The 22,620-nt window shown below is 42.6% G+C and overlaps 1 protein-coding gene across 1 annotated transcript in view; it reads right to left on the bottom strand.

The window, feature by feature from the left end:
* The window catches only part of eogt (EGF domain-specific O-linked N-acetylglucosamine (GlcNAc) transferase), a gene marked incomplete at both ends in the record, with an annotated part of 89,986 nt that overhangs the window by 47,031 nt on the left and 20,335 nt on the right, over positions 1-22,620 (bottom strand). The window contains 5 exons of the mRNA XM_084315809.1: positions 558-644; positions 2,051-2,122; positions 4,900-4,992; positions 11,519-11,622; positions 13,177-13,286. Of these exons, the coding sequence (XP_084171935.1) occupies positions 558-644; positions 2,051-2,122; positions 4,900-4,992; positions 11,519-11,622; positions 13,177-13,286 (466 nt within the window). The remainder of the gene's footprint in view (positions 1-557; positions 645-2,050; positions 2,123-4,899; positions 4,993-11,518; positions 11,623-13,176; positions 13,287-22,620) is intronic.

A 22,620-nucleotide genomic window follows, 5' to 3' on the forward strand; every position in this document is an offset into this window, starting at 1 on the left:
CAGACATGACCTGACATTTCCCCCCATTCTGAAGTCCCCACATCGTGCACTACATGTGTAACGTGATCACTAGATTCCTTCGCACTCTGCACCTGTCCTTCGACAGCCCTGCAACGCGAACCCTCCGCTGACCAGCACCATTTGACCACATATGTTAAACACCACGGTCTTATCCATTCCACTGTCTGAAAAGGATCCAATTATCCGTTTATACCGGAGGGCTACCATTCTACGTGCACCTCTCGGCAAAATGAAGATAGATAGATAGATAGAAACGTTATTGCCATTTCAACACTGTTGATTGGGATTTGAAACGGTGGCATAAGGTGACCCAGAACCGCAGGGCAACCTAGAACCACAAACGCTGTGATCAGCCCGCTTGCCTTGACCGGTGCATTGACCTCGCTCTCATGTGGAGGAGAGGTGAGCAGAAAGGTCGTGTGGAACTATGAACACTCATACCCACACAATCACCGCAGACAAAGAGCCAAGGTGGAGGTCTATTTCGGCCTCAGCGCTAAGGAGACAGACGGTGAGGTACAGTAGGTTGCTCCTACCTTGGGTCCTTCCTGTGGGATGTTGAGTCGATGGAGGACGTGCTGAGAGAAGGCCCTGAACATCCCTTCACTGTAGCAGTCAGATATCTGGAGCAAACACACCACAGAACAACATCCCTTCACTGTAGCAGTCAGATACAGTATCTCGACCCTCACAGACAGAGAGACACACACACACACACACACACACACCTACACACACACACCTACACACACACACACACACACACACACACACACACACACACACACACACACACACAAGACACACACACAGAAACACACAGCCACACACAGTTCCTATACCTTTTCCATTAAAATATTCCATACTTGTACATAGACAATGGAGAGCAGATTCATAATTTATTGTTAATGTCTTTAACAATAAGCTAATAAAGTTACTAAGACGTCAGTAGTACACACAGTGGTATACGTACAGGGGTAAACTTTAGTCTCTTTCTCATGATTCTTGAATACTTTTCATGCATTGTTGTACTTCTGTACTAAAGTAATCTTTTTCATGCTTTCCAAACCTGCATAGGAATTCTGCACACACACACACACACACACACACAAGCACACGCACATGCACACACACACACACACACACACACACACACACACACACACACACACACACACACACACACACACACACACACACACACTTGCAGTACAGCTCATCCACAGTATGAAATATATACAATGGAAATTGGCCTGTTGGAAACATATTCCATACACATATTTCCTGTTGTGAATCCCCCATATACTGTAGGTCAACGGATTCCGTAAATATAAGCACATGAATATATACAGGATATAAGCAATGGGGGTGTAATCAAAAGCATCAGATATGAGGCTATCAATATTTCACAGCTCCAGCGGCACTGTGAGCCAAACACGCATTTAAATGATACCATCTTCACACAAATCTCCTTGAAATTATCATTTAAATGACGCAGGAGCCACGCTGCTGAACACATAAATATCTGACCCAAATTGCATGTTATGGCTAAGCAGGATATAAGTGAACCTGAGGATGGAGAGTAGAGGAATAAATGGCTGACATGTTGTTTGCTTATGTATTTATGTAAATAGTTTATCACATACGGCATAACAGTAAAAAGGTGGCTAAGTCGCACGGCGTTCAAAGAGAATATGCAGCATACGGGCATATCAATAAGAGGACACACACGCACGCACACACACGCACGCAGACAGATGCACACACACACACACACACGCAGACAGATGCACACACACACACACACAGACAGATGGACGCACACACACAAACACACACAGACACACACACGCATGCACACACAAACACACACACGCATGCACACAAACACACACACACGGATAAAAAATATAAATAAACAATAACAATAATACCGTTATGGTATTCAAAGAAAATATGGAGAATATGAGCACACCAATTCCACACACACAAAGACACACACACGCGCACACACACACAGATAACTTACCAAAGGAGTGTTGTAAAACAGACCATATCTCATCCTCGGGAGCAGAGAGAAGAAGGCGTCTTTGAAACACACCTGAATGAAGGTGGTGCATGTTAACACAGGACAGCGTGCCGTCTGGATGTGTTTGTGTTCTAGCACCTAGCACTGTCCTCAACGCATAGTCATAGGACAACTCGTCCATTTGTCGATTTAATCGTTGAAATTGTGTTTTCCACATACAGTCATGCAGAAGAACCTTTTTAAATCTAGTGCTTCACCAGAGATGTGCTTCTCCTTTTCCACATAGACCACAGAGAATCAAATACATATACATAGACGTGTACGAACACACGTGTACACGTGTGCGTGGAGCATAGACGTGTACGAACACACATGTACACGTGTGCACGTCATGGGCCCAACCTCAAATTAAACACTTCAGCCCACTTTTGGCACCCGACGACTCGATCTGCGTGATCTTCTCACCAAATGGGGAACTCACAGACTGTCTCAAAGACTAGTTGCCAAACGGCTGAGTGGTTCGGCAGACGCTCTGACAGTCATCGATGGTGACAGGCCATCTGACCAGCCACTTGTCTGGTGACATAGCAGAAACGTAGCCTCGCAAAGTCACTCTGCGCACACGGTGGGATCGAGCTGTCCAATGCTATCTATGGGCCACGAGATGCATGAATGGCCCTAGTGCCTAGTAATACACTGGCGTTCTTCCAGGAACAAAATGGTTTCAAGATACAGTATAGTATCGGTATATAGTATGGGAGAGAAGAATCAAGAATCGGAAATAGGTGAAGGCTGTGTTGTATTCTGTTCAGAATCAGAAAGGTCTTTATTGCCAAGGAATCTATTTTAAGGGACAGACAATTACGGTTGAATAAAGATAAAATGGAATATAAACTAAAGTACAATATAATAGAATATAATTGTAAAATCAAATAGGCCAGGGCTGTACAATTGTGCACGATGTATATATACAGTAATTAGAATAAAAAGAACAATATAGTGGGATGGAATATTTAACAGGACAGTGCAATTGAGCAGTAATGTGCAAAAAGAATGAACAGTAAAGTATGAAGAGTATTGATTGTATATACAAGTTGTATTCTGTTTTGACTTAAAATGTATTTAACGGTCGCTGTGTGCTGCCTAAACTCTGCCTGAATGCTGCTTGAACTCTGCCTGAGCGGTGCCTGAACGCTGGCTGAACTGCTTGAACTCTGCCTGAACTGCTTGAACACTGCCTGAACGCTGCTTGAACTGCTTGAACGCTGCCTGAACTCTGCCTGTACTGCTTGAACACTGCCTGAACTGCTTGAACACTGCCTGAATGCTGCCTGAACGCTGCCTGAACTCTGCCTGAACTGCTTGAACACTGCCTGAACGCTGCCTGAATGCTGCTTGAACACTGCCTGAACTCTGCCTGAACTGCTTGAACACTGCCTGAACTGCCTGAACACTGCCTGAACTCTGCCTGAACTGCTTGAACTCTGCCTGAATGCTGCCTGAAATCTGCCTGAACTCTGCCTGAACGCTGCCTGAACTCTGCCTGAACGCTGCCTGAACGCTGCCTGAACGCTGCCTGAACGCTGCCTGAACGCTGCCTGAACGCTGCCTAAACGCTGCTTAAACACTGCTTAAACACTGCTTGAACACTGCTTAAACACTGCCTGAACGCTGCCTGAACGCTGCCTGAATCCTACCTGAACTCTACCTGAACTGCTTGAACACTGCTTAAACACTGCCTGAACGCTGCCTGAACGCTGCCTGAACGCTGCCTAAACGCTGCTTAAACACTGCTTAAACACTGCTTGAACACTGCTTAAACACTGCCTGAACGCTGCCTAAACGCTGCTTAAACACTGCTTAAACACTGCTTGAACACTGCTTAAACACTGCTTGAACACTGCTTAAACACTGCCTGAACGCTGCCTGAACGCTGCCTGAATCCTACCTGAACTCTACCTGAACTGCTTGAACACTGCTTAAACACTGCCTGAACGCTGCCTGAACGCTGCCTGAACTCTGCCTGATCGCTGCCTGATCCCTACCTGAACTCTGCCTGAACTTCTTGAACACTGCCTGAACTCTGCCTGAAAGCTGCCTGAACTCTGCCTGAACGCTGCCTGATCGCTGCCTGAACTCTGCCTGAACGCTGCCTGAACTCTACCTGAACTCTGCCTGAACTCTACCTGAACTCTACCTGAACGCTGCCTGAACTCTACCTGAACTCTACCTGAACTCTGCCTGAACTCTACCTGAACTCTGCCTGAACTCTGCCTGAACGCTGCCTGAACTCTACCTGAACTCTGCCTGAACTCTACCTGAACTCTGCCTGAACTCTGCCTGAACGCTGCCTGAACTCTACCTGAACGCTGCCTGAACTCTGCCTGAATGCAGCTTGAACGCTGCCTGAACTCTACCTGAACTCTGCCTGAACTCTGCCTGAACGCTGCCTGAACTCTACCTGAACTCTGCCTGAACTCTACCTGAACTCTGCCTGAACTCTGCCTGAACGCTGCCTGAACTCTACCTGAACGCTGCCTGAACTCTGCCTGAATGCAGCTTGAACGCTGCCTGAACACAGCCTGAGCTGCTTGAACTCTGCCTGAACTCTACCTGAACTCTACCTGAACTCTACCTGAACACTGCCTGAACTCTACCTGAACGCTGCTTGAACACAGCCTGAGCAAACTGAGGGAACGCGGCCTGAACTCCGACCATGGGACCCGGTAAGTCAGCTGATTGGCCATGAGTTGGTTTCTCATACCAATTAGTGTTGCGGGCCTCTTGATGGAGGCAAGAAGGCTGAAGTGTTTGGCGTGAGCTTTGGACCACATGCACCATACACCTACTCTTTTAGAGTCGTAGGTCTTCAAGTGGATGATGTCATGATCAGTGAAGGCCCTCCACGTTTCATTAAACAGATCCCCGTAGCCGTAGTAACTCTGGAAGGACACGGGAGAAAATTGGAATGTTCAAGTTCAAGTATTGTTTTATTTGTCACATATAAGGTACACAGACCTTTTCAACATGTCACTGGAGCGCCGCCTTGTTCCAAGGAGCTTCAAGGAATCTACTATCATTCCGGTGCCCAATAAATCACCCGTGACTTGTCTTAATGATTACAGACCTATTGCTCTAACCTCAGTTTTAATGAAATGTTTAGAGCGGCTAGTGCTGAATTATATAAAAGGTCAGATTCCTACCTGTCTTGATCCCTGGCAGTTGGCCTACAAGAAAAATAGATCAGTAGATGATGCTATTTCCTTAGCTCTTAATCCTGTGTATGAACACTTAGATTAGAAAAACTCCTGTTAGAATGCTTTTTATCGATTATAGCTCTGCTTTTAATACGCTTATTCCATCTAATCTGATCCACAAACTTCAGTATCTGGGTCTATGTGACGCTGTCTGTGAATGGATTCTTAGCTTTTTAATTTTGAGACCTCAAATAGTCAGGATTGGAAACAATATGTCTGATGAAATTGTTTTAAGTACTGGTTCGCCACAAGGCTGCATTCTCAGCCCTTTACTGTTCTCTCTCTGCACTCATGAGTGACTGTACTGCTTCCTATGATAACAATCTGATAGTAAAGTACGCTGATGATACCACGGTCATTGGGCGTATAAACTCAAATGACGAGTCATTTTACAGATCAGAGGTGCAGAACCTAGTTGCAGTAGGTGGAGTGAGACCAATAACCTCACCCTGAATGCTTCCAAAACGAAGGAGCTAGTCATCGATTTTAGACGTAGTAAGGTATCCCATCTCCCCATTACCGTAAATGGCTCAGAGGTGGAGATGGTGAGCAGTTTTAAATTTCTTGGGGTCACTATTTCAAATGACCTGAGCTGGCACTCCAATACCAGAACCATTGTTAAAAAGTCCCAGCAACGTCTTTTCTTTCTTAGGAAAGAGTTCACAAATAACAGGGTGATTCTACACAACTTCTATCGCTGTGTGATTGAGAGCGTTCTTACTTCCTCCTGTACTATATGGTTTGGTAACATTACAGACCAGGATAAGAAATCTCTGAACAGAATTGTGCGTCTTGCACGCAAGATAATCGGGGTTAGCCTGCCAGCTCTAGAAGTGATCTGGTCACCCAGCCGCAGGCCTCTTTGTCCCCTTCCCCTCGGGCAGACGCTACCGCTCTATCACATGCTCTACCTCTCGGTTTACTAAGAGTTTCTTCCCCAGTGCTGTGCGCAGCCTGGATAACTCCAAAGGCTAGATTTGTATATTATCCTATTTTGTTTTGGTGTGTTATTAGTCAGGTTGTGGAAGTGCTGTTTTTGTGTGTCTGTGCATCATGCACTTTGATTATATGCACTTTTACTGTAAATTGTGCCTCTATGCATTATGCACTTTTAGGGGATGTTGATATCAACTTTAGCATTTGTCCTTTTATACTGTCTGTGTTTTTACATATTTTATTTCTGTACTGTTTCTACTCTGCTCCTGTATTGGATTAGTTGTAGACACACTGTGGGCTAAATCCACAAAGAATGGATTGCACGGAGCAAGTTGCACCCTTACTTAAAATTCATTATGAATTGAAAATGGGGGACCCTGATGTAAACAAGACGAAAGTCTTTCTCTAGTCTGCATCCCCTTAACAATTGTGTGTATTGAGCCGTACTGTATTGTACCCATTCTGCAATCTGTTAATACAATTTTCATTCAATCAATCACCGTGCAGATTGATTGATTGAATGAACATTTTATTAACAGATAGGTAATTAATGGGAAACACTGGTCTGGTATATTTTTCGTCCACGAAAAATGGAGGCTCTAATTATTATTATTCATAGCGACTGTTAGAGCCAGTATTTCGATTTTTATAAGAAAAGCCACTTAATTGTGATGTCTGTAGTCAACGCACTATAAAGGACTACAAATCCCACGGCGCCTTGCGCTAAAGCCGCAATGAAGGCAACATGTTGAGAAACAGTTTTTAACCTTTTCATACATTTTCCTACCCTTTTCATAACGTACCGTATTGTATTACACGTACATACAAATCGTACAAATACCCTTTAAGTTATAAAGTTATATAAGCATTATCAAGAAAGAAAGAATACCTAAGTTGTTTGTTATTTTCTTTGAGTTCTGCCTATTTTCTTTTGAATATTGTAAAGGCCTATTTTCTTTGTTGCATGTGCAAATGTTTGGTACTTTATTTTGAGCAAACACATCGCAACATCATCGAAACCATCGGAGGCCAAGCAACACTTCGAACTGTGAGTAATTTAAAGAAAGAAACGAGTTAGAACTGTCTGTTTAAAGCGTCTAGTGGCTTGATGGAAATACTGATTGATTGATTGATTGATTGACAATGGAAGGAAGCCACGACAGCAACTCTCGAGCAATAATAATTAGTGTAAGAGCCAAAGCTATATATTTCGGTTGTTGTATTATATGAATGTTTAATATTGATTGGATTTAGATAAAGTCATTGAACCGTCGTATTTGTCATAATAGAGCCTTCTGGAACCTTCGTCAGGGCTCCGAATAAGGTCATAAACCGAACATTCTAGAACCTTTGGGTTCCTATATAATCGGGCGTTCCTTCTATGGCTGTTATGTGTACGGCTCTGCGGCCAAGTCTAATTTACGAAAGCTGGATGTGCTTCAGTGCAAGGCTGCTGTGGAGCTTTTAAGACCACCCCAGCTTCAGCACTATTGGTGGAAATGGGGGAGTTGTCCTTAAACCTGAGGAGAGTAAAGTTAGGGCTACAGTACTGGGCAAAATTGGGTGGGACAAGTCTGTCCTTCCCAGTTAGGTGTTTACTTTCAGGAGATGGGGATAAGTATAAGCCTTTTTTGGCCAGTATTGATCAGTGGGCCAGGAAGTTGAGATTGCATCAGGGGGGGGTTGCGGAGCACACTCGTTGGCTGTCAGTGCCATCTTGGCTAGTGCCTGATCGAGTCATTGAACTTAGGTTCTTGATGGAGGATGATAAGGGCGAGATTGTGGGAGAAATAGAGGTTCCTTCTGGACTCAGGGTCTCTGGAGGTTTTCACTGATGGCTCTGTGGATCCTGAAAGTGGGAGGGCAGGCTTTGGGTGGTGTGTGCCTCGGTTAGGGATCGGTAAGGGACAAAGAATATCTGATGGCAGCTCTGTATTTGTGACAGAGTTGCTTGCCATCCTCTGGGCATTGTGGTGGGTGGAGGAAGTGGGACCAAGCCAGGTGATTATATGCTCTGACTCGGCTGCTGCACTGATGGCTCTGAGTGCAGGTTGGTCTAAAGCTCGCCCTGATCTCATTCAGGAAATAATGTTGGTTTTATATAGGATTGCGAAGGCAGGCTGGTCAGTGGAGTTTTGTTGGGTCCCGGGGCACGCTGGGATTGCGGGAAATGAGATGGCTGACTCCCTTGCCAAACAGAGCCTGGGAAGGGAGGAAGAGATAGGCATTTCAATGGGAAGAGTAGAACTCAGAGAGAAGATAAAGAAAGGAGTTGAGGCTGAGTGGCAGGCTGAGTGGGAAAGGGGGACCAAGGGAAGGCACTATTTCTCTCTGCAGCCTCGGGTCAAAATCAAGGTGGATGGATATGGGTCGAGGAGTGATAGGGTGAAGATGTGTAGATTGAGGCTGGGACACTGTGGGTTGAACAGTACCTTGTGCATTGTGGGAAAACATCCAGATGGGGGGTGTGAATGTGGAGAGACTGAAACTGTCAGGCATGTCTTCCTAAAATGTGAAAGGTATAGGAAAGAGAGGGAAATCTTTTATAAAAGTCTGGTAGAGTTGGGAGTCTCTTCCTTCTCTCTTAAATCTTTCTTTGGCATGGATAATGAGAACCACCAGCTGATCACAGAGGCAGTGCTGACATTTCTGCATGCTTCAGAGTTGTACCATAGGATATAGCGTTATTGTATTTATTAGTATTGGACAGGCAAGAGGAGCAGAGAAGAAGGAGATAGTGTGTTTTGAAGATGAGAAGAAGAAGAGGGTAAACAATCAAAAGTTGGTTTACCAGAGGCCTAACTATGGCACACCACTAGCGTAGTATAAGAACTGAGGAGGGCAGTAATACGCCTGCGGGAAATTCAAAAGAAGAAAGAAGAAGAAGAAGAAGAAGAAGAAGAGCTCATCAAAAGAATTGCGGAGGGCAGTAATACGCCACGATGCGTCTACACTGCCGGAAATTCTAAAGAAGAAGAAGAAGAAGAAGAAAGAGCCTTTTTGCATCTTCGACCAGACTGGAGAGGACCGAACAGAAGACTGAAGCCAGAAGCCCACCAGAGGATTTGCGGTTTCCACATTGCGAAGGAATTTTCATGTGTCGAGTCGGCGGTGATTTTGGAGACTGGGAAAATACAGTTTTCTTACCTTGTAGTAGTATTGACAGGAATATTTAGGAAAGTAGATTTAGGACCACTTCTGTAAAGAGAGACTTTGCAAATAAACCATTTGGATATCTTTACTTTACACTGTGGACATTGCTTTTCTTTATCAACGAGCGTACTACTCACAAGTAAGTAATTCGACCAGTGGAGTGGATCCCCGGCCGTCACAATTAGGGATGCACCGAATGGGAAATTCTTGGCCGAAACCGATACCGAAAATAGGAAACAGTTGGCCGAAAACCAATAGGAAACAGTTGGCCGAAAACCGAATGCCCGAAAATGATTAATAGAAATATATATATAATGTATTTTTCTTTTTTTTTTAGCTACCTGATTATGACAAAATACATGATTATGGCACAAAAATTATTTAAATAATATTAATAATCACTATTATGGGTCCATAAAACATTTATTCAGCACTTTTGAATGCATACATTCATTCCAGACTGACTGCTGAAAGATTGTACAATTTAAACATTTTCTCTTTGCATACAACAAAATGTGCATTTTCTCTGTAGGATAACTACAACAAAGTGCATTCAGAACAAAGCCAAGGTGCTTTAAAACTGCATAAAGATCTGCATAAAGACACACACACGAGAGGGAGAATAGCTTATAGCAGACTTAATGATGTTACTGTAGTGGCTACTGTATATAATTCACGGCGTTCTAGCCTACATGGAAGGACTGTTGTATTTACTACATCTCCCGTGACTCTTAGCGGGGGATGACGTAGCTTAGGAGAGACTGGTGGAAGTGATGAATGGAAGCGTTGTTAGCTAGCTTAACGCTAACGTTAGTTAAACAGGGTTTTAACCGCGACAGGCATATAGTAATGGCGAGGATATAAAGCATGTTAAAGACTCATTTATTGGACACGTTGCTCGGGGAGTTTACATAGAAACAGCGCAACTCCCGAGTCCCAAGAGGAGTTATCACAGGCTGCAGAATGCAGGACTGAAGAGCTCAGCTCACGTTGCACATGTAATGACTGAAGCCGCATTTTAATTACATCATCATAACAACACGTTAGGTAGGTTACCCTGTTCTTTGACATTCGGTGATATTTTTTCGGTGCTAAAACCCTTTCGGGCGAAAGCCGAAAGTGCCTTTTTTAACCATTTTCGGCTGATAATTTTCGGTGGCCGAATATTCAGTGCATCCCTAATAATTATTATTACAGCCTCCATTTTTCGTGGACGAAAAATAAACCAGACTATAGATATCAATTTTCCCGAAATAACGCTACCTGCCTCGTCAAAATCCGTGCATTGGTTATCCAGATACAGTACATGAATTATCATCTCAGAATAAGTGGCATTGTATGCGTTTTAGCTTATTTTTTACAGCTTACGTTTTGGGCAATAATTATTTAGAGGCTCCTTTTTTTCGTGAAAGAAAAATACATCAGTCTAAATAAATGCATTCGAACAAGAAACCAATGTATAGCAATGGCAATTTGTATGGCAAGTAACTGTATGCGAGCCAGGGAAGTCTTGGGCTTGTGTGGCTTCATCTAGACGTTTTCATCGATCCACTGAGCTTGTTTGGTTGAGGTCTGAACTCGCCAAATTGCCCATAAATATAGTTTTTGTGGGTATTGTCCAGTTGTTGCTGTATGTTTTTATCTGCCCAAAATTCAAGCAAGCATGAAAGCATTACAGGTTTGCTTGCACACCACGCCCCGCTCCATCGTCGGGGACACTGGCGCGCACCCGAAACCAAACCACCTATTCCAGCGGTGCCGTCTTGGACCGAATCAGCGTCCCCGGTGACGGGGGGGAGCGTTCTCATCACACTCTATTTCGGTGCGATCGTGCTCTGATTTGACCCCGAATGGCTAGTGTGAAAGCCCCCTTAGGCAGGCCCCCACTCTGCAGGTGTTTAAATCACGCCTCAAAACCCATCTATTTGCTTTGGCTTTTGGTTAAACAGTTTGAGAGACCTGCATTTTTTACGTGACATGTTGTAATTTGTTTTTATTGTGTGCTTTTATATTTTTATATTTGTATCTTATGTTGTGGGACTTGTACAGCACTTTGGTCAACTTTGTTGTTTTTAAATGTGCTCTATAAATAAAGTGGATTGGATTGGATTGGAGGACCCACCGTGTCCCACATGAGGATGTTGACATCTGAGCTGAAGGAGTTGTTGATGTGCTGGGAGATGTACAGGTTGACGAAGTCACAGAAGTGGTGGTACATGTTCACCCCTGTTGAAAGGACCACACACTGACACGTCAACATCTTCGGGAACTGCGGCTGGGCAATTCCACCAACAATTAGATTAGATTAGATTAAAATGTATCTTATACAGCACAAGTACAGTACAACGAAAAAAGGGTTTGGCATCCAACCAGAGTGCAACAGCAATATGCAATGTACAGCTGGAGTAGGATATGTACAGATATAGATATAGTAAAGGACTATGTGCAGGTATTTATTTATTTAGTTTATGTTATGCTTAGAACATTTTTGGATTTTTTTGGATTTGGATTCTCTTAGATAGGTAAACATGACCATTTCCCCAACTTTTCTGTTTCAAGATATTATTATTATAATTTCTTTTATCCACTTTTTCTCCCCATTTTCAATTTTTTTCTCCCCATCCCAATTTTCGTATTATCCAATTCTTCCCTCCCCTGTCTTAAACGTTGCTAGACTATGCCTACCACTGGTCGGTTGTAGTGAGGACAGAAGCCTTGCATCACATGTCCCCTCCGGTACACGAGGAGGCAGCCTGTCGCATCTTTTCCCCGCAGCAGCTCGAACTCTCAGTGGCGAGGAGTAACGTGTGGGAGGCTCACGCTGCCCCCGCTACTTCCTGTTTCCACCGCACCGGCGTCACCAAACCGACCTGTAGGAGTCGCTGTCCACAACGTCCAATCCCCACCCACCGGCTTTCCCACCCTCTAACACTTGCCAATTGTGTTAGTATGAACGACCGGCCAGCCGGTAGCAACGCAGAGAGCTGGGCTCGAACCTCAAGATATTATTTTCATATAATTTTCCAGGTTAACTGACTCGTCCAGGTTAACCTATATCTTCCTATGACTGTGGGAACCGTAGAGTAGTATCCACAAAGACTGCACCTATATGATGATCATCTGTTGAACATGTGTGAACGCGTGTCTCATTGCCTTTATGTTGTCACCATAGGCACAACTGGTTTTAATTGCACACATATCGAATTAACTGCTGTTGCCTATACTCAATCTATACCTATCTACTGCCTTCACTGCCTACAATGGTCTTACACTAATCATAACTATCTACCTCAACCTATAGTCTATCCATATAACTCTGTATGATAGCCATGCACAATAACACTGTATATACATGTATCTATGTATATATCTGCATATATTCCTGTTTACATACCCACTCTGTGCACTGCACATGCGGTAGACCATATAATTTATCTATATCTGTATAGATCCCATACCTACTCTTATTAGTTATACCACTGATTAGTATGGCTTACTACCATAATGTATTTATACTTCACTGTATCACTGTACATAATAACACTGTATATACATTAGATTAGCTTATTTACTCAGTAGCTTTGTTATATATATTCCATTTAATAACTTGTTACACTGTACATTATGCACTTTACTGTCACCTTGCACTGGTTAGATGCCCACTTATTGTCGTGGTGTAGTACTCGTGCTGTACATTTTAATCTAATCTAATATAGAGAAAGATGATTTAATTGTATTACTGTCACTGTGTTCCAGGACCAGTGGTTCCTCCTTCCTTACCGGCATCCATCTTCATGAAGACAGTAGGTTTGTCAACGACGAGGTCACAGTGTCCCTCCTCTCTGCTGGGGAGGAAGTCCAGCTCGGAGTAGGTCTGCAGCTCAGCATACCTACAGTACGACACACGCTGGCATCAGTAGAGTGATCAGTAGAGCGTATCAGTAGAGTGATCATGATCAGTAGAGTGATCAGTAGTGATCAGTAGAGTGTATCAGTAGAGTGATCAGTAGAGCGTATCAGTAGAGAGATCATGATCAGTAGAGTGATCAGTAGTGATCAGTAGAGTGTATCAGTAGAGTGATCAGTAGAGTAATCAGTGGAGTGATCAGTAGAGTGATCAGTAGAGTGTATCAATAGAGTAATCAGTAGAGTGATCAGTAGAGTAATCAGTAGAGTGATCATGATCAGTAAAGTAATCAGTAGAGTGATCAGTAGAGTAATCAGTGGAGTGATCAGTAGAAGTGATCTACATTTTGCATTTAGTATTTTAAAATGTTTGCACTTTAGGTTGTACTTTGTATATTGTATATTTTGTATAGTGTTTGGACTTTATTCTTTGAACTTTTTTACTGTATGAAGCACATTATCAGGGGGTTCATACAGAACAAAGCATTTCACTGTAATGTACATGTACTGTATATGTGAAAAATAAACTTTAACTTGAAACTTGAACTTGATAGAAGTAGGGGTGTTGGCTGATTATTGATGATGATGATGATGATGATGATGAATAGTTTATTTTCGGTCTTTGTTTACAGATAAATCAAAAACACACATGTGTGGACTTTCAAAAGGAAAAGAAAAAAAGAAAAAAAATCACAAATGTACATATTCAAAGTAAGCTCACACACAAAATCCAAACTCAATGACCGAAAAAAGGAATAGGCTGAAGCACATGCTTATGTTTGCCTATCCTTTACAATTCTTAAAAACTAAATATACTTTAATATAAGAAAGACAACTTAAAATATGCTGCAAGATATATAAAAAAAATCTTTTTCTTTAAGAGAAAAAAAAGAGAAAAATAAATGTTTGATGTTTACTCAAAACTGTACTCCTGAATTCTTTTATCCTTCAGGGCCCTTTTAAATCTCCCCTGAGAAGTACACAACTTCAACCCGTCAGTAAGACTATTCCACAATTTAACTCCCAAAATTGAAACACATCTAGCTTTTACATTAGTTCTTACCTTTTTATATGTTTTAAGAATACACAACCCTCTTAAATTATACTTTCCTTCTCTTGGTTGAAAGAGACATTGAATACAATCTGGTAGGTTCTTACTCTTAGCACGAAAAATGATCTCCAAGGTTTTTATGTAAACCATATCTACACATTTTAATGCGCAGCACTTTATGAATAATGGATTTGTCGATTCAAGGTAACTAGCTTTATTTATTATTCTAATAGCTCTTTTCTGTAGTTTAATAATAGGATCTATATTTGTTTGATAAACATTCCCCCAGACTTCAACACAATATGACATGTATGGCACAACAAGTGAAAAATATGCAAACATGCAAACATTTCTGGTTTAACAGCTCCCTTGTTTTGTACAGAATGCCAACAATTCTTGTCAGAATTGACCTCTGATCTCAAACCCCCAACCTCTTTATTGACCCTCCAATCACAGCTGTTGTGATAAGAAGCTAATTTGAAGGCCACACTCAGAGGTTGACTTTGTTTCCACCACAGCTGCCATCTGGACAGCTAACAACAGAAGATACACATGTTGTACATTGTCAGAGGGGGGGAAGGGTCAGGCAAAGTAATGAGTAATGTAACTAGTTACGTAACTAATTACTTTGATACAAAGTAATCAGTAAAGTAATTTTGGAGTAATCAGTCATAATTAACCAATTACACTTCCTGAGTAACGCTGGTCGGTAGTGAGAACACTGAGGGAGCTCCACAAATCATGTTAAACCCAGATTTGGCTCAAATAAGGGACTAAACACGTTTCGCAATTATGCCACATCAATGTGGAACGCCCTACCCAAAGCTGTAAAGGAATGTGGATCACTACCCACTTTCAAAACCTCTCTCAAGGGACACCTACGGGAGACTGCAATTCAACACTGGCCCCTGTAAATATCCTAACCCAACCCCCTCCAATGTACAGTCATTTACCTAGTATGGTTTTGTCAATAGTCCAATGTACAATTTTGTTTGTTTGTACAGTGTCCCCCCCCCCCCTCAATGTACAGTTTTGCTTGTATATACAGTGTGCCCCCCCCCCCCAACCACCTCCAATGTAGATTACCCAGTATGGTTGTCAATATCCCAGTGTACCCAACCCCCCCCACCCAACCTCCTCCAATGTACAGTTTCTACGTCAAATGTATATACTCCCTTTTCCTGACTCCTTCTGTATCACAAACAGTACTGTATTTGCAAATCTGGTATGTCATAAATGTATAGATGTAGCAGTACTGACTATCTGTATGTCATGTATGTCATATATGTCCTGATGAATTGAAAATGGGGGACCCTGATGTAAACAAGACGAAAGTCTTTCTCTGGTCTGCATCCCCTTAACAATTGTGTGTATTGAGCTGTACTGTATTGTACCCATTCTGCAATCTGTTAATAAAGTTTTCAATCAATCAATCAATCAATCAATCAGTCTGTTGTGGGTGTTTAATAACATGGCCACTCACAAGTGTTAATGGAAAAGATGTCTCACAAGGGGAGGGGAAGGGTTACAGTCGTTTGTCGGGCATGGGATTAGGTTCTCCTCACAGTACCAGACATGGCCAAACCAACACCACGTGGGATTAGGTTCTCCTCACAGTACCAGACATGGCCAAACCAACACCGCGTGGGATTAGGTTCTCCTCACAGTACCAGACATGGCCAAACCAACACCACATGGGATTAGGTTCTCCTCACAGTACCAGACATGGCCAAACCAACACCACGTGGGATTAGGTTCTCCTCACAGTACCAGACATGGCCAAACCAACACCACGTGGGATTAGGTTCTCCTCACAGTACCAGACATGGCCAAACCAACACCATGTGGGATTAGGTTCTCCTCACAGTACCAGACATGGCCAAACCAACACCACGTGCAGCCAGGTTCACCCAACGCCCTGGAAAATTACAATTCCTCAAACAAATTCCGGTATTCAACACAAAAACATCAAAATCACATATAACTTATATTATATATTATTATTAGGACTCTAGAGAATGTTTTGGATGCACTTCTGAGGCACTCAGTGACACTGGTATGATAACAAAAACACAAACAATAAAAAAATAACAGGTTCTAGTGCTGTCAATCGATTAAAATATTTAATCGCATGATTGTCCAAAAAAAATGCTAAAACAAAAGGCTGGCTGTCACAAACCTACTCTAGCGAGGCCTTTAACCTTGAACTGGAGAGTGTGGCTACGTGGCGCAGTGGGCAAGGCGCTCGCAACGAATGCTGGAGACAGGGCTCGAACAGGATGCCTCCTGTTCGAGCCCCGCTCTCCACCTTGCTTTCATTTTAGCTGGTCGTCCAGAAGTAATACACATTGGCCGTATTACGGGGAGGGAAACTGAAGGGTGGGGATCGGGCGTTGTGGACAGCGACTCCTACAGGTCGGTTGGTGCGTCTGCGCAGTAGAATCGAGAAGCGACGGGGGCGGGGCCCCTCCAAAGCCCAGACCCCTGACGCTGAAAGATCGAGCCGCGCAGGTGAAAAGATGCGACGGCTGTTACCTCGAGTATCGGAGGGGACTCGTGCTATGTATGACTTAGTCCACATTGCAGCCGGCTTGTGGGAGGCAAGAAACAACGTTCGAAGACAGGGGAGGGTTGAATTGGACGATATGAAAATTGGGATGGGAGAAAAATAGAAAATGGGAGAAAAAGTGGATAAAAAAAATAAAACTTGAACTGGAGAGTCTGGACTGGTCAGATGAGTACACTGGTTGAAGAAACATGGCATGGTTTCAAAACCAAATTTTCAACAATACTAAACAACATGGCCCCCCTAAGAACCACCAGGGTAAAAAATCGCGCTGTGGATGCACACTGAAATACTGACCGCTATGAAAACCAGAGACAAAAAATGCTCTGAGTTTCGTAAAAGTCAGTCAAAGCTTACCAAAAGCACGAGCAGTGAACTCCAAGCCCACGTGACTGAACTCAAACTGGAAAGAAACAGACTAGGAAATGACGTAAACTCCATGATCAAATCAGCAAAAAAAAATGTCATCAATGACAAAACTGAGGAAAACAAAAACAAACCACGTGAACTTTGGAAATTACTCAATAATCAACTGAGCTGCAGTAAAAAACTTAAAACCAGATTCTCAAACATAAGCATAAAGACGGACAACACGCTCATCACAGACAAGCTGGATGTAGCCAATTAAATTACTTAAAGATTTTCTTCACAAACATAGCCACAACACTGGTAAACAAACTACCCTCCCACTCAGGGCATTATGGGGTAGAAGACATAGTAGCATACTACAAGAACCTAGGGGTCCACAAAGATGACTTCAAACTGGAAATGGTAACAACAGATGAGGTACTCAAAAAACTGAGCGCCCTCCAACCTAACAAGGCCACTGGCCATGACAACATCCCCTCCAAATTCCTCAGAGACTCAGCAGCCGCCATCACCCCAGTCATCACACACATAATAAACCTCTCCATAAAACAGGGACACGTCCCCAAGAACTTCAAAATTGCGAGAGTAACACCCCTGCACAAAAAAGTCAGTAAATTAGACCCAGGCAACTACCGCCCTGTTTCTATCCTTACCTCCATCTCGAAAGTCATGGAAAAAATTGTATACGAACAGGTCGAAAAATACCTGGCGGAAAAAATCTAATCTACGAATTCCAATCTGGCTTCAGAACATCCCACACCACTGACACATGCCTTCTCTATTTAAACGACCACATCAAACAAGAGGTGGACGCGGGCAAATACTGCGGCATGGTCATGCTGGACCTACAAAAGGCCTTCGACACTGTCAATCACACCATTCTGATTGACAAGCTAAAAGCAATTGGTTTTGATAGTCTATCAGTGAGCTGGATGCAATCCTACCTGGAGGGGAGAGAACAGATGGTGGAGGTAAACGGTACCCTATCCCCGCCCCTCACAGTGAGCTGTGGTGTTCCACAAGGAAGCATACTAGGACCGCTACCTAATTTATGCAAATGACATGTCGTCAGCTTGTGACTGCAACTTGTTCCTGTTTGCGGACGACTCAGCCCTGCTGGTCTCTGACAAGAACAAGTTACAGGTTGAAAAAACCCTCAGCTCAGAACTAGGCAAAATCTGCATATGGCTCGCTGATAACAAATTATCATTACACTTGGGCAAAACAGAGTCCATTCTCTTCGGTTCAAATAACAAACTCAGCAAGACCGACGGCTTCTGAGTTACAGTGGGTGACAATATTGTCACAAGGAAAGAAGAAATTACCTACCTGGGTTCCATCCTAGAGGCAACTCTTTCCTGTGACAAAATGGCATCCAATGTAATAAAAAAAAGTCAACCAACGAACTCGATTCTTGTACCGGATCTCCTCACTGGTAAACAAGAATACCCTGAAGACTCTGACAGGAGCACTCATTCAAGGGTACTACGACTATGCTTGCACCTCATGGTACCAAAGCACCTCAAAGGCGCTAAAAACTAAATTACAAACATCTCAAAACAAACTGGTCAGACTACTGCTTGACCTTACTCCTAGAACCCACCTCACCCCTGACCACTTTGACAACCTAGGATGGCTTAGAGTAGACGACAGAGTACAGCAACTTGCAATGGGCCTGGTCTACAAGATACACTACACGACCAAGGTACCCATGTACATGCCAAAATATTTCCCAAAGGTCAGTGAATACCACGATCACAACACCAGAGGGAGCTCCACAAATCATGTTAAACCCAGATTCGGCTCAAACAAGGGACTAAACACGTTTCGCAATTATGCCACATCAATGTGGAACGCCCTACCCAAAGCTGTAAAGGAATGTGAATCACTACCCACTTTCAAAAACACTCTCAAAGAACACCTACGGGAGACTGCAATTCGAAACTGGCCCCTGTAAATGTCCTAACACAACCCCCTCCAATGTACAGTAAATTACCAAGTATGGTTTTGTCAATATTCCAATGTACAGTATTGCTTGTACAGTTGTACAGTGTCCTAGGCTGTCTTGTCATTAGGAGGCCTAAAAGGACATTCCCTGACCGGGAATCGAACCCGGGCCGCGGCGGTGAGAGCGCCGAATCCTAACCACTAGACCACCAGGGAGGTGTGAGTTTCCCTCCCCCCAAAATCCCAACTGGTCAAACTCCTGGGTCCTACGACAGGGACCAGGTCAGCCATTCATACACTATGACCTGAACAAGACGAAAGTCTTTCTCTGGTCTGCATCCCCTTAACAATTGTATGTATTGAGCTGTACTGTACCCATTCTGCAATCTGTTAATAAAGTTTTCAATCAATCAATCCATAGTTAACTCGCGATTAATCGCAAATTAATCGCATTTAAAAAAAATTGTATCTACCTTAAACGGATATTTTTCAAGTTCCAAGTTTTAATACTCTTATCAACATGAGAGTCAACAAATGCTTGCTTTATGCAGCCATTTAACACAAAAGGATGACCCTCATGCATTGCAAATTTGCATCAAATTCAAAACAGAGTGATGCACAAAATAACTTAAAAGAAAATAATAATTTAAAACAATGAATAAAGTGTGCATGAAATAATAGGGGAAAGAAAACGTTAGGAACTTGTTACATTCACCCACACAAGAGCTGAGTAATCACACACCTCCCCCTCTCTCTCTCACACACACACTTCCAGCTCTCTTTCCCTCTTGCCCCTTCCTCATGTCTCTCACCCCCCTCTCTCTCTCTCTCTCTCTGTATCTCACACACACACTCACACACACACACACACACACACACACACACACACACTTCAGAAACAAGCATAGTATCAATGAGAGCATCAATAATACACATGAGTGAAGTCTAGTAAAAAAAAAAAAAAAAAAAAAAGTTAAACAAATTAATAAAAAAATCTTAAAAGTTAATCGTGAGTTAAAAAAAATAGTGGCGTTAATAGAATCGGGCGATAACGCGTTAATACCGCGTTAACTTTGACAGCCTATGGACTCCCTGGGTGATGCCTTGGGTTCTAGACAGTGTGAGGAAAAGATCTACGAGCCAGCCAGGAGTCGAACCTAGAATCTTCTGATCCGTAGTCAGACGCGTTATCCATTGCGCCACTGGCCCGCTGAGCAGCTGCGGCTTCCACACAAAAGACTACTGTGGGACACAAAGTGCTAAACCACATGCCTGGCTGCTTCCCTCAGGGGGCCTCGTCCCCCTCCCCATCACCCCCCCTCCCCCCACTCTCAAAACAGGCTTGGGTGTTGAAAAAAGCGCTCCACTTCCTGCTGAAGTATAATTGACTACAAATAAAAAAGATGTGAGCTGTTACAGACTGCCACAAGCTGTTTGGTCCTATATGTCTATAGACAGTTACCATCGCCTGAGAACAAGCTGTTTGGTCCTAGGTATGTCTATAGACAGTTACCATCGCCTGAAAACAAGCTGTTTGGTCCTAGGTATGTCTATAGACAGTTACCATCGCCTGAAAACAAGCTGTTTGGTCCTAGGTATATCTATAGACAGTTACCATCGTCTGAAAACAAGCTGTTTGGTCCTCCTAGGTCCATGTTGCAGGTTGAAAAAGCCCTCCGCTCTGAACTGGGCAGAATCTGCACCCGGCTCGCTGATAACAAACTATCATTACACCTGGGTAAAACAGAGTCCATTCTCTTTGGATCAAATAACAAACAAATCCAAGCTTAAATATACATTATTAAATGAATAGCTTCAATCTCATAAAACCATTAATGTCACTTTGTTTTACAGTTTCATGTGAATTTGTATAGACTAATTTGTTGTTTTTGTTGTTATTATTATTATTATTATTATTATTATTATTATTATTATTATTATTATTATTATTATTATTATTATTATTATTATTATTATTATTATTATTATTATTATTATTATTATTATTACTTTGATTATTATTGTTATCTTATTATTATCTTAATAGTATGAAAATTGTTTTATGAACTTATTTCACTTTACTTTAGTTTTTGTGTTTTATTTAAAATGTTGTATCCAATGATTTAATGAGTTGAGGCCCCGTATAGGCGCATCTGGGTCTCTTGCCTCTACTCAGCACCTTTATACACTTTCTGTCATGGTCAATGTTTTTTACTGTTTTGCTGAAATGGTGCGAAATAAAGAAATAAAATAACTCAGCAAGGCCAACGGCTTCTCTGCTACAGTGGGTGACAATATTGTCAAAAGGAAAGATGAAATTACATACATGGGTTCCATCCTGGAGGAAAATATTTCCTGTGACAAAATGGCAACCAATGTAATAAAAGAAAGTCAACCAACGGACAAGATTTTTATACCGGATCTCCTCTCTGGTTGATTGATTGAATTGATTGGAAATTGTATTAACAGATTGCAGAATGGGTACAATACAGTACAGCTCAATACACACAATTGTTAAGGGGATGCAGACCAGATAAATACTTTCGTCTTGTTTACATCAGGGTCCCCCATTTTCAATTTATCATAACATAATATGACATACATGACAACATGCAGATAGACAGTACTGCTACATCTATACATTTATGACATACCAGATTTACAAATATAGTAGTTTGTGATACAAAAATAGTCTAAAAAAGAGTACCGGTATATACATTTGACGAAGAAACTGTACATTGGAGGAGGTTGGGTAGGTGGGGTGGGGGGGGGGGGACTACATTTGAGGTGGGTGGGGGGTAACTGTACTGGATCGTCGATTGGATTATCGACAAAACCTTACTTGGTCCCAAGAAGAGGGTCTTGTGTATTATTGGGTTAGGACATTTACTGTACATTGGAGGGGGTTGGGTTAGGACATTTACAGGGGCCAGTTTCGAATTGCAGTCTCCCGTAGGTGCTCTTTGAGAGTGGTTTTGAAAGTGGGTAGTGATTCACATTCCTTTACAGCTGTGGGTAGGGCATTCCACATTGATGTGGCATAATTGCGAAACGTGTTTAGTCCCTTGTTTGAGCCGAATCTGGGTTTAACATGATTTGTGGAGCTCCCTCTGGTGTTGTGGTCGTGGTATTCACTGACCTTTGGGAAGTATTTTGACATGTACATGGGTACCTTAGTCGTGTAGTGTATCTTGTAGACCAGGCCCATTGCAAGTTGCTGTACTCTGTCGTCTACTCTAAGCCATCCTAGGTTGTCAAAGTGGGCAGGGGTGAGGTGGGTTCTAGGAGTAAGGTCAAGTAGTAGTCTGACCAGTTTGTTTTGTGATGTTTGTAATCTTGTTTTTAGCGCCTTTGAGGTGCTTTGGTACCATGAGGTGCAAGCATA

The sequence above is a fragment of the Notolepis coatsorum genome (genome assembly GCF_963971535.1).
Source record: "Notolepis coatsorum genome assembly, chromosome: 6".
Lineage (NCBI taxonomy): Eukaryota > Metazoa > Chordata > Actinopteri > Aulopiformes > Paralepididae > Notolepis > Notolepis coatsorum.